This window comes from Leptinotarsa decemlineata, unplaced genomic scaffold (assembly GCF_025532065.1).
Source record: "Leptinotarsa decemlineata unplaced genomic scaffold, Ldec_3_MD MMD2_P_RNA_scaffold_2, whole genome shotgun sequence".
In the NCBI taxonomy this organism is placed as follows: domain Eukaryota; kingdom Metazoa; phylum Arthropoda; class Insecta; order Coleoptera; family Chrysomelidae; genus Leptinotarsa; species Leptinotarsa decemlineata.
In genome coordinates, this window is record NW_027412529.1 from 17,573,433 (window position 1) to 17,591,986 (window position 18,554).

General features: G+C 31.7%; 1 protein-coding gene across 3 annotated transcripts; it reads right to left on the bottom strand.

The window, feature by feature from the left end:
* Positions 1 to 1,387: 1,387 nt before the first annotated feature.
* Positions 1,388 to 15,733, bottom strand: LOC111506749 (E3 ubiquitin-protein ligase ZNF598). Of its 3 annotated transcripts, none has more exons than XM_023161951.2 (7): positions 15,410 to 15,733; positions 13,653 to 13,999; positions 13,337 to 13,575; positions 10,002 to 10,143; positions 7,513 to 7,733; positions 7,102 to 7,294; positions 1,388 to 3,736 (listed from the first exon to the last, which is right to left on the bottom strand). In XM_023161951.2, the coding sequence occupies exons 1-7, from the start codon at positions 15,590 to 15,592 to the stop codon at positions 2,434 to 2,436; spliced, it is 2,628 nt and encodes an 875-aa protein (XP_023017719.2). In that variant the 5' UTR covers positions 15,593 to 15,733; the 3' UTR covers positions 1,388 to 2,433. The 3 variants fall into 3 exon arrangements, with proteins under 3 accessions (XP_023017719.2, XP_023017718.2, XP_074040682.1); XM_023161950.2 differs by having other exon boundaries at positions 1,388 to 3,739; positions 15,410 to 15,732; XM_074184581.1 differs by lacking the exon at positions 15,410 to 15,733 and adding an exon at positions 15,053 to 15,313 and having other exon boundaries at positions 1,388 to 3,739.
* Positions 15,734 to 18,554: the final 2,821 nt, after the last annotated feature.

Sequence of the window (18,554 nt, forward strand, 5' to 3'; positions counted from 1 at the left end):
GTATGGAGTTGAATCAGATATCATTCACAGGATTGCTACACAATATAGTATATACTATACCGTGTAATCCAATGTTCATTCAAAAGTAGTTGTTTCGAAAGTAGTTTTTTTTTCGTGTAATTCAATGTTTATATGAAAGCAGTTTCAAGAGGACTTTTTCTTCCACTTTGTGTCTGAAAGTCATTTCTTTGCATGAACCACACATCTTTATATGAAGTTCATTTTGAAATCAAATGAAATCAAAGAGACTCCTTTTATCATATTAAGAAAAGAAATGTACGAAACTATTAAGTGATAAAGCCTATTAAGACCAACAAGAATATTTTGACGATGCCCTGTAATTTAGAATGTGTGGAAATTGCGATTGTACTGTGTGTGAAAAACATGTTTCTATTAGTTGTCCTAGTTCTTGTCATGTAACCTTTGCATATGTATGTATATACAGTTTATATTTCATTTTTAATCATTTACATTTTATACATTCATACTTTACATCTTATACTCATGTTTATATTAATATTTATTTATGATATTGTGTTTGTAACAAGAATTTTATTCTTGAACAATAAACATATTATCAATCAATCAATTTTTTTTCTTTCTTTAGAAGGTTCCCACATTTGTTGTATGTAAATGGAGATGTCGAAAGCCAAAACCTTTCTTTCCTAAAAATGTATTGGTAAGTTTTGAAATGGATTTTCATGAATTACCGGCCAATTCTATTCAATTAATTCCATCAAATTTATTAACTCATAGCTTGAAAAATTGAACTCACAGTGAATAATGATTCAATATTATTTTTATTGACAACTGAACAATCTCAAGTCATGTGATGGATTTGGCCGATACTTGATGAAAATCCATAACGTATTCGAAAAATACTTTTGTGAGATTTTCAGTAAACAGTTTTACAAAAATGCAACACGTGTTTATACACTGGCTTCTTCGGGCGTGTGAAAACGCGCCTGAATACGTTAATTTCAAGTATTTATTTGGCGCATTTTAACAATGTGTTTATTGGAAAAATTTTGTTTATGTGTTCGGATAATCAACTTCATAATTTCCATCACGACTTTTTTGTCAATATTGTAATTGACTAGAAATATTTTGGTTGTCAGGATCAAATCTGCTTATTTGTAGGAAAAAAAGGATTCCAAAATTACCTTTGCATATTCTTCAGCACTTCGTTAAGTATATGTATGTTTCACTGTTTTATAATGATGTGAGTTTGTTTCCATTTTACTACAGCTAAGAAACATTATAATGGATAACGATAATCAATGTTTTTCTCTGACTTTGACACTCGAATTATAAAACTTATGTTACTTACTCATTGATCTTCTACCAACAGATATTTTCATTTAGAAGTGGAATTAGGAACAAGAAATAAATTAATCTTGATTTTATTTAGAAAATACTCAACATATGAACAATTTTTGTTATAAAAGTATAACATGCATAAAATTTTATTTACAATTTTTACAAAAATCCAAAATTCTATATTTCCCTTGATTGTATGTTAGACTGAAAGGTTACATAAGAAAACTATAAATGAAGTCTCAATAACATTGCAATTATGTTTTATGTAAGCAAATGAAAATAAATAATCTATTAACAAAAACACCACTTAACTAGCAATTGTTTTCAAATGTACCTCAGCCAATACAATAATGCATTGAATTGAAATTGCTGAATCCTAATAGAAAAAAGAATCGAAATACCAATAGACCTTCGACATCACATTCAGCGAAATTTCTAATACTCAAGAGGAATATATTTGAATATCACTAATATGAACAGCAACAGCAATTTAACTTACCATCTTATATTTCATAAATAAATATATCAAATGCAATCAACTATTTTCGAAAATGTACTTGTAATATTGGTTGGTAAGGACTATTTCAAATAAAATTTGATTCAAAAATACACCAAAAGCAGAAACCTCAGTATTTTAATTTTTTAAATGATATATACCCACTAATATATGATAACTGAAGTTACTTAATTTACTTAGAATTTTTTCTTTTATTACCAACAATCAATAAAACAATTTACTTTCAATGTTGTTATTCATTTAAATTTTGAATTGAGAGAAGTTCAATTCAAAGCTGGCAAAGCTGAATTAGTTAACGTTGAGAATTTTATACAAATTTTTGTTTATCTTTTCAAATGTATAAACTACTTTAGTTTGGCATCAATTACAATAAAATTGATAAATGAAAAAGTACCGAGTGGTATTTTGTAAGGAATCAATGTATAAAAAAAAGCTGGGATCTGTTCAAAATATACTGCGCATAAATGACAAAGAATAGTGGTGAAATTACCATTATCTTTGAAAATAGACATAAATTGACCCTCAGTTTAAAATTATAATAATTATAAAAAAATGATTCTGCCTAAACCTACAGTTTTTCAACTCTCAAAGTAATCTTACTTTTTCCAAGCATTATTCATTTGTTCAATTTTCCCGAGACTTGGGAATTGGTTATCTAAAATATGAAAGTTGTAGTGATCTGCAAGTTCTCTTTTGTAAATAATTTGCTTGCAAGTTTCACAAACAATCAAGTTTTTTTTATTCTTGCCATCATATACCTTATACAATTCCTGCTGTTTTGCTATGTCAGGTAGAAGAACTAAAAGTTCCGGAAAAATTTCATCAAAATAACTACCGAGGACGTCTTTGCAGTGATCATAATATTTAATAGTAGGATAACACCCATTCCTAAACAAATCCGAATAAGTCTTGAATTCTTTTATTGCATCGTTGTTCAAAACAGCCATGAACCTTTTTATTAGATTTTGATTTCTGAGTTGAAAGTTATTTGGTTGGCTGTAGTCATTGCACGGCTTTATGGAATAGCTTTGCCCACTACTGGAAGTGAATGTTAAATCGTTTGAAGCACCTAAACTGGGGAATGAACATGCTGTCAAACCTGGTGGTGGTTTCATGCTGAATCCAGGAGGAGGTTTTGTATCTCCCAGAGAAGGAAAGTCATTTGAAATTATAGATGCATCACCAGTGTTTGTTAAAGTACCAATTTTCAATTCAGAACGCTTCTTAACTAGTCCATTTTTTGAATCAGACTCACCGTTATTGGTAGTATCACCATTTCCTGTTGAGCAGAATTTACTATCAGACTGATGATCAACTTTATTACTCGAAGATACTTTAGAAGATTCCCCATAATTACTTTTGGCTTTCTTCTTCTTGTTTTTATTTTTTGAATCACCGTTTTCAGTAATCCTTAGGTCTACCAGTTTTTTCTCAACAGTTTGTAGCTTTGCTTTTGGAATTGATTGCTTACTTTCAGTGTTTTTATCATTACCTAAACCATTACCTTTCAATTCAGAACAACCTACACTGTTTTTAGAGTAAGAACTGATTTTTTTTTTGGAAATTGAATTATTAACACTATTCAAATTTACCCAGTTGCTGGATGAAGGCATCGAACCTGAACTGTTCTTTTTCGATAGTGTTGGAAACTGATCCAAAGAATTAGGTGGTAACTGAGGATTCGGAGCAACTTTTAAATTTTTCTGTTCTTGTTTTTTAGATTTCACTTGAACCCACTGTGGTTGAGCTACTTTTCCACTTTTTCCCAAGGCAGGGAAAGCTTCTGGAGGCCTCTGCTGGGTTGACGAAGAGGCACTTGTGGTGATATGAGTGGTGACGCCGCCATTAGGCCGGTGGTTCACCTGGATCGATACTTTTGGCGAATTTGAATCTTGGGAACTACTAGAAAATAAATCATAAATAATGGCAAGAGAATATCAAAATGAGATTCACAGACATTGCACTAGAAATAAATGTTGTTGCAACCAAACGAAAGTTGATACTTTTGATGAATTTGAATCTTGGGTGCTACTAGAAAATTAATCATAAATAATGGTAAGAGAATATCAAAATAAGATTCACAGACATCGCACTAGAAATGCATGTTGTTGCAACCAAGGACGAAAATAAACTTCAAGGAATAGGATATCAGGCTTCCATTCATAAACTTACCCACAGTAAGACGAACTTTCTTTGAATCATTTATAAAAGTGGTCTAGTATTGTAAAGGTCATACTCAGCAATATTGAAACAGAGTAAGTCACAATCTCACAATATAATGAATTTTATAGTACAGATAAATAAAAATAGAGAGATTATAATGTTTAAAACAAAAAAGTAAATCCATAAAAGATTACACATGTGTCATTAATTTGTGCATCCAATGTAAATTAACAAACAATGAAAATGAAACAAAGTGGTCATAGCTCCGAACAACTTCACCTTTTGATGAAAATTTGCTATAATTTTTGAAATTCATTAAAAAGTAACCCCATGTAATAAATTTATCACCATTCTAACTATTTTGCAAATATAACTCCCATATGTGGCAATTAAAATGTTCCAGTATATGGAACATTAAACAGAGCTCAATTCAAGATTTAAATTCATAGTTAGGAAGTTACTTTCTGTAAAATATGAAATGCGCAGTTTATTAGTTACGAAAATAAATATACTCCTTATTGACTGTACTACCATGTGACAAACTCCTGATGCACTATGCCATGGTAATCGAAGAGAACAGTTTGCCAATTGCTATTTGGTCAAACTTGGCGTGCTTTCTTGGGTCTTGGCTCTCCTGGGCTCTTCCATTGAGAGGATTGGACATTGGTTTTGATGTCATAACCATATACCCATGATTTATCACCATCTATGAACCTTCGAGGCAAATCTGGATCGCCGTTGACGTTATTCAACGACCGTGTTTTTGTTCAAATTTCAGCAATTTTGAAACAAATTTCATCCAAAATTTATGAAAAAATTGCATGACAGGAGCCAACCAATATGCCGACATCCTCAGCAACTTCTCTAATAGTTATTTGATGATTCACCATAACAATTTTCTTCACTTTCTCAACATTTTCATCGGTTGTTGATATGCAAGGGCGTCAAGGGCGAGCGTCAATCACACCTTCTTGACCTTCTGTGAAAAGCTTGTACCACTTATATACATTTTTCTGACTCAGAGTACAATCACCGTATGCCACTGTCAACATTTCAAGTGTTTCTGAGCACTTAATTTCGATAGCAGTAAATCGTTGAACATGCAAAACACTTCTAACATGTATGCCTCTCACCAATAAACTGTGTGTGTGTGTAATTTGCACCCCTTCCAGATTTATTGTATTGGTCTCTAGTTTTTCTGCACTCAGACCTTTTATGACTGGAGGCTTCACATCCATGGCATTTGCAAGGATACATTCCTTGTTGAGAGTTGGAGAGCATTTTCCAGGTTTGCTTCCACTGTTTGACCTCTTCAAAATTTGCCTATTATCTTGAAACTTTGCTAGTAAATACAGTTTCATTATTATCATTCAAATTGTTTGATTTTGATCGTCATTTTTTCCATAAATCTTCCTTTATCAAATCAAATTAATATACTTTATTGCCAGAAGAAAAATACATCTTATAGACATATTCTAGAGTTGAATTTTCAATAGTTTCTAAGGCAATAATCATCCTTTCATAGGTTTTTGGAAGAGTTGATAAAAGAATGACAGACCGCTCGCCTTGAGCCTCTATTATTCCGTCAAAAACAAGAAAATGGTTAATTTGAATCTCCTAACTTCAACTGAAGTAGTTGTTTCCTCAAAAGAAGTTGATTGGTGATTTCTTTACGTTGAATTGAATACAACAGGGCGTTCCACATGTCTTCCACAGAACTTTTGTCATTGATGAATTCTAAATGGCTATATGTTATCAACTGAATGATAATGGGTGTGCATCTTTGGTGTTTCTTCCGGAACTCTTCAATTTTCTTCTCCTTGTATAATTTGTCGCTGTCTTTGTTGGATGGAACTAGTTTATAAAAATCTGGCATACCTTAGAGATATTCTTAGCATTATTGTTCTTCTAGTAATAACTGTAATCAAAATTTCCAAATATCAAAATTATTTTCATCGAATAACAGAACTCGGTACTTCTCTAGTTCGCTCACCTTCACTGTTTTCTCACATTTTCAGTCTTTTCCAGAAGAAGTGTTTTATACAATATATCTTTTGTTCCACTTATCTGGGCCTACAACCGGCTGCAATTTGCTATTTCAGGTTTGCTCTACTCTTGTATAATAAATAATAATATTTAATACAAAAAACTGACTTTCTGTTCTTCAAATATTTAACAGCAACTTTAACAACAAAACCATAACAAATTTAAAGCAAGGCATATGTGAATAATACGACATTGCATATTTCAACACATACCACCGACAAATCTTGACGAAGCAGAGCAGAGCAAGCTAATGCTGAGTTTGCACGGTATTTTTCCATTAAATTGCAATGTTTAATCAACGCACGAAATTGTTTTTTTTTTTAATTTTTAACACAAATACAAAAGTAGTGTCACTTATACCACAGTAACTTTACCGTTTCTGGTCCAATTCACGTGAAAATTACACATGTGTTGTCATTTGAAATTTAATTCCTTCAGAGATGTATAGAAACCCTGGAGTTTTTACTGATTCCCTTTTATTTTGTGAGAATCTATCAACACAAGAGATGAGATTGACCCAACTTTGTACATATGTTGATAGATGGAACGAGAATCATCACCAATGTAAACATTGGTGAGTTCTTAGCGTCTGTGGGAATAGAATGCCAAAGTTCTTTATATCTCTTTTATTTTATGAACAATCAAGAGTGCCGTAGATCGAGTGTTTTCATCAAAATATTTCACATAAGGAAAAATCCAAGTGTTGACAGCATCTGTGGGTTAATCCCAAGGTGTTTTTGATGTACTAAGTACAACCTATCATCCAAACAAAAACACTCGCTAGATTCTTGGCCCCATTTGTAATTGCTTACCTTAGTTTTGGCAAGTATTAGATGGCAATGTGTTTTGAAAATGTGACAATACTCTACAGTATTGTCAAAAGTAAGTTTATGAACAAAACCCAGAAGGAGAGGGAATGAATGGTAGTACATCTGCAATTGCTAATTCTAAGGTGAGAGCTCTGTTTATTAATTTGTCATGAATGAAAGTCTTGTTGACTTCAACAATTTAAAAGGCATGACTTGTTAAGATGGAAAACATATATTAATACTTACTTGACACTTAGCCTCACTGTGCTGCTTCCGCTGGAACTACTAGGACCACTCAATGCTGGGAAATTATCTTTAGATTTGATCAAACCTTGCTGACCCCTCACAGTCCTAGTTATCGTTACTTCCGGAGCTCTGCTTGATTTTGCCGATGAGGAGTTGGTAGTTATAGTTACTGCAGGTGAATTCTTTACCGTGCCTTGATATAAATTCGAGAAATGAATGACATACTAGTGACATTTCACAAAAATATAATTTCAAATCACATATTTGTTGATATCAATATCAATTATTTTCTCTAAAATTTCAATGGCAATAAAGTTACAAAATAAAATAGAAAAATATTATTTTCACTGCAGATTTTTTCATTTGAATTTTTTCTTTATTTTTCTAATTTGTTTAATAGAACACGCTCACCTAATGAAGGAAAATCTTCGCTGCTGAAATTTGAGTTCATTTTCGATGTGAAATTGACTGAAGTGGTTGGTCTGGTATGGACTATATTACTGCTTGCTCCACCCAATGCAGGAAAATCCTGAGAAGTCAAAGGGTTGACGAAAATACGCCCCCTTTCATCACCACCCCCACCAGATCCTCCGGGTTCAACATTGTAATCCTCTAAGGGCAAGTCGTCATCTCTAAATTAAAACAGTATTTATGTTAGCAAAGATCCATATCTCTTTGAATATGGTAATATGTCGTTGGTAAGATGTGTATTTCTATTTTAATAATAATAAGAACAAAAGTCACTACCAAAATGGCAGTGAGGCCCTGTCCATCTACGAAGGGATTTGTTTTTTCTCAAGGATAAAACACAAGCACTACAAGAAAACCTTTTAGGTGCTCTAAAAGCGGTGCCTGTGCGAAAGTTGCGATTCACATTGGATTTGAATCGCTGGATATTAAATCCACTCGGAAAAACGTTCTCAGGAAGTTTATTCCACATAAATGCAGTTCTCCAAATGAAAGAATTCTCAAACAGTGGAGTTCGAGGTGTACTGAGTTGAACCTCAAAACGATGAGCAGCCACAGCCCGTCGCGTATTTCTGATATGTACCGCTCTTGGTGGAATCAAATTTGCCAAATCACTTGAACACTTCCCTTGAACGTATCTATAGAAGAGAGACAAATCTCCAACCTTTCTTCGATGTTCCAAGCTATCAAGGTTGCACGTGATGTTCCCGTCTCCAATCAGGCTAATGGCTCTTTTTTAGATGGAATCCAGCAGCTTCAGGGTATGCTTAAGGGCGGCACTCCATACATGAGAACAATACTCTAAAAAAAGTCCGATATGAGCTTTACAAAGCATCAAAAGTTGCTGAGGTTTCTGGTTCGGAACAGTGTTCCAAGCTTTTGAGAAGCAGCCTTCGCAATTCCAGCGATATGATTGTGCCAAGACATATTGGTGTCCATTTTAACCCCCCCAACAAACTTATCGGTACAGAAAGCGGAATTGTCTGATCTGACATTATTATATCTGACATGGTGACCAAGACTTGAGGAAATAGTAAATTTATACAAAAATAATTTCCCATTTTTATTTTCGTTTACTCATTGTTAATAACATTTTTTTAACCCACATTATCAATTTATTTTCATTCCAGTGATTATATATTTTTTTGTTTTCGTTTTTTAATCCATTCATACAAATATTTCGATGCTAGTATCTACCCTAGTTTTCAAATCTGATAACATATTTTTTGGGCTCTAATATTCAACTGAAGTGTTTTATTCAAGTAAAAGTTCATGTACAAATATTAAAAGTTGTATAATAAATATTCAATAGGTAGATAGATAAATAGATAATAATTCTCAGTCCAAACACAAAAGTGTGCAACTTAGTTACAGTCATACGAGTATCAATATTCTTTTATAAAATGAAATGATATTAGCTTTGTTGAGAACTGCGAGTTTATTAAAGTTTTCACTGATGACATACATCAATACCAAACATAAATATATCAACATATAATGAAAAAATTAAAATACTTGAAGAATTTAAAATCTTGAGTTCATGGATGACAAAACATTACGATTGCAAAGGCACTTCAAATATATACAGATTAAAGTTATCAAAACATGATTTTTCATCTCAAGAATTCGTTATTAGTAATCTTATTCAGCTGCAGTTACAGGCCTCTAAAAGAATTATTCAGATACACTTCGTTTACCGGGCAAGTCTATTTTTATTACTAGGACTCAACAACATTAATAGTTTCCAAAAATTGTAAAATCCAGCAATGTAAAAAATAGCACCTATCAAAGTAATGCTTTCTGTACTTGACTGGTTACCTTTATATTCAAGATTTTCAATGATTTTCATTTATAAAATATTGAAGAGAGAACTTCCATCTAACTTCAATAAATTTATCACAATTAATAATCAACTACATGAATACCAATACTTGTAGAAGTACTAATCAACTAAAATATAATCTATGAATTCCTTGACTCATAAAGGTCTAGTCCAATATGAACTACCTTTCAATATTGAACTAAGTGCAACTTTGCATTCATTTAAATCTAACCTCATGAAGTCTATAAAAAGCTGATTTTATTTACATTTTTTTTTATTTGTATATACTAGTCACCCATTACTTTTTCTATAAATGAACTTTTTATGGCTGGAACCAAAGTAACAAGATTCACTTTCAAATTTTTATGACAGATTTTCATCATGCAAATGATAAATATTTTCAAATTATTGTTGTTGTGGTGAAACAGATGTGTTCCTGACAGTGTCAAAAAATATCTTTCAAAGAGTGTTTTGTCAGGTACTGTATCGAAATGAAGCATTTATCTGTTTATTGTTTGTTTATCGGATCGTGACAGTTATATATAATCTCTAAAATAACCTCTTCAATGTAAAAATAAACACAATTTAAAATGAGATTGGTTTTACTCACCTATCCCTCCTATCGTTATATTTCCTGGTCCTCATATTATCAGACCTTGGTCTTGGTGCCAGAGTAAACTCCAGTTCTAAAGTTCTTGCTTGCTTATTAGCTGATCTGCTCATGAATTTGCTATGTTCCATAGCTTTGTGAGCTGTAATTAGATTCAATTAAAGGTGAACTTAATTAGTGAACATTAGTTAGTGATCAGTTAAAATTTTATTGTAAGGAACGTTTAATAAATAATCAACATGGATTCTCACAATATAAATCTACTATTACCAACTTGATGATTTTTGAACACAAAATATTGGATGTTTCGAAAAGTAAAGGGCAAATGGATACAGTGTATACGGATTTTTCAAAAGCTTTTGATCGAGTAGACCACAATATCTTATTGAAAAAATTAAAAATATTTGGATTTTCTGACTCAGCTGTAACATGGCTCAGAAGTTTCTTATGTAATCAAACCCAACAAGTTAAAGTTGGAGGCGTTACATCGGTTATAATTCAGGTGCCAACAGGGGTACCTCAGGGTTCTCACTGCGCTCCTATGTTATTCAATATCTTTATTAACGACATTGTTGAATGTTCCCATCATACTGATTTTTTTATGTTCGCAGATGATCTCAAAGTTTTCATGCCAATAAGATCACTATATGATTCAACACTAATGCAAGATGACCTAGATAGATTGGTTACATGGTGCTCCGAGAATAATTTACAGTTGAATATCGCAAAATGCTGTTTTTTACAAGAGAAATAAAAAATTTGATACTTTTTATGTAATTAATGGCCATGGATTATCTTATGTTTCGTCTGTGAAGGATCTGGGTGTTTTTTTTTGATGAACATCTTCAATTTTTAGACCACTTGAACTATATTGTGGTAAAGGCGGCAAAATGTCTTGGATTTATTCTACGACATGGTAAACATCTGTCCCTTCAAGTCTTAAGGATAGTTTACTTGTCTCTGGTAGTATCAATATTAGATTATGGCTCAATGATATGGTCTCCATTTTATGACAATCACAATCTTACTCTTGAAAGAGTTCAAAACAAATTCCTAAGATTTTGTGCTCATAGAATAAGTATACCATGATTATAGCAACATTTTAGAAATCCTTTATATCAATCTGTTGAGAAAAAGGAGGGAAAACTTTGATCTAGTTTTCATATACAAGTTACTGAATGGGTTAATTGTTGCTCCTGAAATTCTAGAAAATATTAATTTTAATGTCCCAAACAGAATTCTAAGGTCCAGCGATTTGTTTCACTTACGGTTTCATTCTACAAATTATGGCTTACATAACCCTGTTGATGGTACACTTCGACTTATTAATGAAAGAAAATTGGAAGTAACTGGTATATCTCTTAGCAAATTCAAAAACAATCTCTTAACTGCATGGTAGTATTATGATATGTATTTTATAATAACTTAAGTTAATGTAATGTAGTATATTACTTTATTATATAATTGTTAATTTTATTCTCGAATGGGGGTGATCCCGTAAAATAAATAAATAAAGAACAAAATTTTTAAAATCAATTTTTAATATGGATAGTGGCGAAATAGCAACAGACTTTTATCAGAGAACACCTTGTAGTATATTGTATCTTTCAGGAGTCAATCAACATCAATGATATATTCCACATTTCAAAACTCATTTGATATGTGTCGCGGAAGTTGAGAAATAAAAAAATTTAACAAAAAAAACTGCATATTAACTAGAACTTTGTTCAATTCTGAAGACGGAGGCAGATTTAAGCTTCCGAAACGTTAAGATAAGTATTCTATAATTTCTTAGCTCATTTTTTTGATAGGCACAATTATTGAATACAACAAGTTACTGATAAATAGGACACTTTCCGTTTTGAAAAATACTTTGAATTTATGCATTATCTTATCGGGTTAAACTACACATGTATAAAGTTCTCCATTACATTTTTCATATTTTTCAGATTGTGGAAGGTAAAGAAGGTCGATAAAAATGGATTTGCTTCCATAAAAAATTACTTTTGTTCTTGTATATCCTGTATATCTATGATTGCTATTTTTTACCTTTGTTAATTTACCGCAGATTTAGTCGTATTCAAGTAACACTCTATTATGGGATTTTCCTGAACAGTTTACAAAACGGCAATACATGTTTCATATCATACTCACAGTTTGAACACGCCTGAGAAAGCTCTTGTAAAGCTCAACACATGTTGAGGTTTTGAACCTGTTCTCAGAATCTCACAATAAAATGTTACTTGCTACATTCAGGATCATTGCTTTTCAACCTATTTGTAAGTGACTTGAAAGATGTTATTCTTCATAGTGAATTTCTTTTGTTTGCTGATGACCTGAAGATGTTTAAAGTTATTCATGACTTGACTGATATAGAATTATTACAGTACTATTTATCTAACTTTGTTCGCTGGTGTGATATAAATCTACTGCAATTAAATATAGACAAATTTCAAAAATTTACTTTTTTCCAAAACAAAAATCCCATTAGCCGGCCATAAAAAATCAATCAACCAGAACTGAAAACAAACACAATCAGAGATTTAGGAATCACTCTCAACCCAAAAATGTCATTTAAACCCCATATTGCAAATATTACTTCTAAAGCACTAAAAATGTTAGGTTTCATTATTAGATTTGCAAATGAATTATCTTTCACTTCAATAAAAATCATATATTGTTCAATTGTTAGATTAATAATCATATACAATTCCACAATTTGGTGCCCTTCATATCATGTGGATATTGATATGCTTGGAAGTGTTCAGAATAAGTTTTTAAGGTACTCTGCATATAAACTGGGATATCATATTGGTGAATATGACTATAAAATTATACTGGACATTCTAACTTGAATACTCTGGCTCATAGAAGATTAGAATCAGATCTTACACTAATTCATAAAACAATCAATAGTAGCATCAATTCCCAGAACTTGTCGAACTTATAACTTCAAATGTGAATCCAAGGAGAATTACATAAAATAATGATAGATGGAGAAGTGAGTAACGAGATTTACAGAAATGAAAAAAGATAATATGCAAATAGATTTAAGAAGTTAAAAACAGGATATTACGCAAATCAAATAGAAATAGCTGAAAACAAACAGAAAGCTACATGGGATATTTTAAATAGTTTCAGAGGGAAAACTAAAATTGACAATAAAAGGGAGATTCATCTTGAAGCAAATGGTATCCGGATCAATGATGGAAGAGAAGTTGCCAATAATTTTGCCTGCCACTTTGGAATAAGGTAGCCACCGCTAGAGACATCTGCCATTTTTGAAATTCCCAAACAAAGTTCTACTGCATTAGGAATAATTTGAAAAGCTTTACCTTTACAGTCAATGTCAGTTCTAAACACAGCAGTAAGAGGCATAGTCTTACACTCCCCTTCTTCACATAAGAAATGTTCATGGCGAAAATGTCTAACCAAATCTTCCATAATATTGTAAAATTGATGTTTTCCCTCAGCATCACAGAAATGGCAATAGAGATGGTTTCTTCGTAAATGTCGAAATAGTTCTTCACTGTCCATGAAACGAGTATCACAAAATTCACATAGAGGATGACCACTAGAAAAATCATCTTTATTTCATGATATCTATATTTGCATGAACTCTAGACCATATCAACTGTTTTTACCACTTACCGGTGTGAGGTATTATCAGGGTCTCCTTTCCTTCTATGGTGCCCCAATTCCTGTCTTGTATAACAGCGTTTTTCAAAACTGAAAATCTTGAGGTTCGTAGCACAAATATCGCAGTAAAATAACTCATGTTCTCTCCTCATATGATCTTTCAGTTGCTGGAAGGTTTTGAATGGCCACTTTCTTTCTTTATCTTCACAAATATGGCATCGATGTTCCAAAATTTTTTGGTATTCTTTTTGAATATCAGATGTACAAAAGTAAATGCCAATTTTACGGTCTTGTAAGTTTGACCTTTCGAATCTAGGAAAGAGGCTAGCAAAAGGTTCTACAACTTTTGTGAAGATAACCTGGAAATGATAACTTGGGAATAACTATGCAACTCGTCACTTTCTTTTGTACGGCGAAAATGCAAGAGAATAGAATATATTTTTATATACCCAGGTTCTTACATTGTTCTCTCAGTTAATGATTTGGACTACATTTACATTATCGCTTTGATTCAATCCAAAAGAGGATTGGAAACATATATGATTTTTTTTTCAGTGTACATATGATATGATAGAAATACTTTTCAATCCACTTTTCAAGAAGATCGAACATGTTGACATGGATAAACATTCATTCAATATTATTTTACTAGCTCAATTCAATGGTGCCTACCAGTTCTGAAAATAGACCCCTAAAATCTCGCCTAACATCCTTTAATTAGTAGGAACTCATTCAAGAATATCTTGGTAGATTATATAAAGCAGTATTACTCATAATTTTTTCTTGACGTGGTCCATGAATTTTGTAATTTCTTTCTACAATGGATTATTAACATATGTTTAAATTTCTCAGTGAAAGTATTAAAAAAGGCAAATATAACATAATTAGAAAATTTCAGTTGAAATTATACAAACTTGTTGCATTATACAATCTTTATTATCACATTATTATGATAGGGTATGGAAATGGTAATAAAAAACCAAATATTTATGCTGAATCTCTTCTTCCACAAAAAAGGGAATCTCATACGTCAACATCCACAAATTCCAAGTGAAAACCTGATATTGTTCAATTATCAATTTTAAAAAGTTCATTTGAGTCACTCCTCCGAAACTGCTCCCCCGAATTATATGAATTTTTTTGTGTATACTTTGTAGGTATAAGAATAGGTTTTAAAGTATACCTCATACCGCTAGGTGATTAGGATGTCTCTATGGAGAAAAAAAGTTTTTTTTATATTTTCTTCATTTGGCATCAAATTTGATACCCTATAGAAATAATGTATATGGCAGAACACCATTTACTGGCTCAGTTATCAAGTATATATAAGGTTATATCTACACTAGTGCATGAATGTTGCCACTGAAAATGAATGATGAATAGTTTATAACTTCTCACAAATTGTGACTTACAACATAGACAGGGTGCATAAATCCAGCCTTGTTCTGTTATTTTGGATTATATACATAAGAGTGTTTCAAATCAAATTTTATGATTTTTGTTCCTCAATGCTGTTTTTCTAGATAAATGTATTATTGTTTAATATGGTGACAGTTGGCAATCAATGTTATTCTGTATGAAATATTTGGTTAGCTCATAGACAGGTGTTTTTATAAATATTATATAAGAGATATGAATGACCAAGACACGTTTGTCCTGACCAAAATAGATCAAATTTTGTCTATTTTCTAAGGTAGTATATAACATAAGAAATATAATTCGAAGTTTATATTAACACTGTTTTGTACCGGTTCCTGTTTTTTTATTACCTTGGGCAGCTCTTGTCTGCATATAGGACATTCATTTTGCTCGCAGAGCACCCTCATTCTTGTTGAACACTCAAAACAGACGGCATGATCACAAACTCCCACAGAATAAATTTCAACATTTTTGAAGCACACCACACATAAATTTTCATTGTCACTGGAATTTACTGCTTCTGCTGCAGACATGTTTACAATTTATGGGAAAAACGGCGTTAAACTTAAAAAAACACAACCTGTAATCTGTAATGAATAATATGGCAAAGACAAATATGACAAAACAGAAAACACATGTACATTTTATTCCTCCAACTGTCAATAGTGACAATTATCAATCTTTGACCACAGAATATCGGAACTACAGTAGTTCCGAAGTTATGTGTGCTTGAGGCTGTGACAGGACAGGAAAAAATATGTGTTCGGTTAGCTCACAGATCAACGTTAGAATCAAACTGGAAGGAAGAGATATATCTGTCATAGTTCAAACATTTTTGTTTCAGATTCGAGGGTACCATTGTCGTGAAGAAAAACAAAGAAATATTAAAGATATTTGCTAATTTATGAATGGAAATATTGCATTTTGCATTGTAGTATTGTATTAAAATAATCTCTTAAATCCAGATGGAGTGGTTATTACAAAATGATTATGATTTTATGCAGTAACTTATCGGGGTAAACTAAAAAGTTTGCCCTTCTACACTTGTATAAAGTTCTTCATTACAATTTTTATATTTTTCAGATTGTGGAAGGTAATAATTACCCAAAAAGGTCGATAAAAAACGGATTTTCCTTCACAAAAAAATGACTTTCGTTGAATATTTCAGATATATTTTGGAAAATTAGATTTTGGTGAACTTTTTTAACTCTTGTTAGCATAACTTTCTTCAGAAAAAAGTTCATGACAAATTCTTAATGTCATAGTGATGTCTTCTTCAATGGTAATCAGTATTAAATAGTTGTAAAAAATATTTACATTTCAAAAATGAAAGTGTAAATTACAGTGATGTTACATAAAAAATGCTTCATTGATCATATGTTAAAAGTTTAATATTACAAATAATACCACAAATGTCGAATTGTCATTCAAATAGAATCGAACGTTTGTTAACAATATGTTGCACCGTTGACTCTGTGGTCACGTGGTATCAAATCTGCATCTGTACGCTCGGTTCCAGATTTTCAAAATTGAATACACCTAACAGAATATCAAATTGGCACGTTTAGAATAAGATGCTTTCCAGAAGTCAAAGTTATCATTATTCGAGATTCGAGGGTACCATTGTCGTGAAGAAAAACAAAGAAATAGTAAAGATATTTACTAATTTATGAATGGAAATATTGTATTTTGCATTGTAGTATTGTATTAAAATAATCTCATAAATCCAGATGGAGTGGTTATTACAAAATGGGTGATTTTTGGGTCTTCTGGTCTGGGCATTTTCCAGGATATATGCCATTCTGGAAAAATTGGTTGTTAAATCTATCGAAACACATTTTTTTCACAACGGAACAAAAACACTATCTTTCGACGCGCGTTTCACTGTTCAAATGTAATGATCATCAAATGACCGTCTTGTCGATAACTGAACATTCAAACAAATTCAGCAAATGTAAAAGTGCTCATTACATATTGACATTCATAGAATTATTCGACAAAATTCATCAACTGAATAGTGCCTATTTCTATAGGCTAACGGAATTATTAGCTATCAACTGGCTGAGTTAAAAAACAGCATTAAGTTGGATAAAGTATTGCAGTCACAGGAAAGAAAAATAATAACTTTTTTCAAGCTTTCTAAACTTCAACTGTCTCTTCTTCAAGAACTCTTTATATGGAACCATAAGATGTATAAATATATAATAACAATCGCAGCCTATGGGGTTATTAATGTAAAGCCCGAAAATAAATTATGTTTTCTTTGAGACATTCTTGAATAAAATAGATATAAATACACTTTGAAATTCAAACACATGAATTATTTTATATATTGCTAAGAGAACTATATAGATGAATAGTAATTGCGTGATATGTAGTCCTCTATATCAGGCAGATATATCTAGGATTGAGAAAGTACATAACAAATTTCAAAGATCATGTGCATTTAAGCTCGGAAATCAGAGGTCCCGTTATGATTACTCCGACATTCTGTTACTTTTGAATTTACCTACTTTGGAGCACCGCTGAGCTGAAATTGATTTGAAACTTCCTCATAAAGTTATATATGGTAATATGTATTGTCCATACGTAACACAGCTGATTGACTTCAATGCAAATTCAAGAAGAAACCATAGTGTCGGAGTTATTGAAAATTCTTTACGATTATACTAGCTATAGCTCGAATGAATCCATTACTAGAATGTTCAGGCTAGCAGATAAGGATAGCATCTACATATGTATTTCATTCATCCTTACATTCTTTGAAAAATCAAGTAAAACGTGTTGACCTTCTATGAAAAAATCGATATTTTGTATTCTTGGTCTTGGTATTCCATATCATTGTTCAATTGTTTATCTCTTTCTCTATCTCTCTCTCTCTCTCGCATTCATATGTTTATTATAAAATGACAAGTCCGTAAATTAAAAAAAAACATAACTATAAAACTAGATGAATTGTCAAAGATAATTGTTTCATGTTATTCAATCAGTGCTCTCCACAATGTATAAGTCATAAGATCTTCAAATGTGTTCAATTTCAAAGTGTATTCAATATTGTTCCAAAATAAACATAATTTTTTTCAGAGTTTCACATTTATAAACTCACCTTCCTGCTGTGGGAATGTTAGAAGAGGTGAATTTTCCGACATATTCATTTTCTTGATACTTATATATCTCTTCTCGATACAGTCATCAGACTTATTTTGATTTCTTCACGAGTGTCATTACATGGGATGTATCTCATCTGAGACTTTGTGCACGGACATTTCCTACACTGATGACAGGTAATATCCCGCTCATTTTCGACCTTAAGCAGAAAGGTGATATGAACTTTGTTGTTGAGGATATTATTACGAATCGAAATGCAAGATAAAATATGCGGTGTTCCATTTGAAAAAAATATCATTTTATGAAATATTTTGAAAATGTGACTGTCTATATATATATATATATATATATATATATTGCTCGACTACCTGTTTTGGTCTTATTACC

Excerpts from the sequence above, each read along its gene's own strand:
- LOC111506749 (XM_023161950.2), bottom strand. The coding sequence starts at position 15,592 with ATGTCTGCAGCAGAAGCAGTAAATTCCAGTGACAATGAAAATTTATGT. Across the intron at positions 14,000-15,409 it reads GCAGACAAGAGCTGCCCAAG|GTTATCTTCACAAAAGTTGT; the intron begins GTAATAAAAAAA and ends TATCATTTCCAG. Across the intron at positions 10,144-13,336 it reads AACTGACATTGACTGTAAAG|CTCACAAAGCTATGGAACAT; the intron begins GTAAAGCTTTTC and ends ATCTAATTACAG.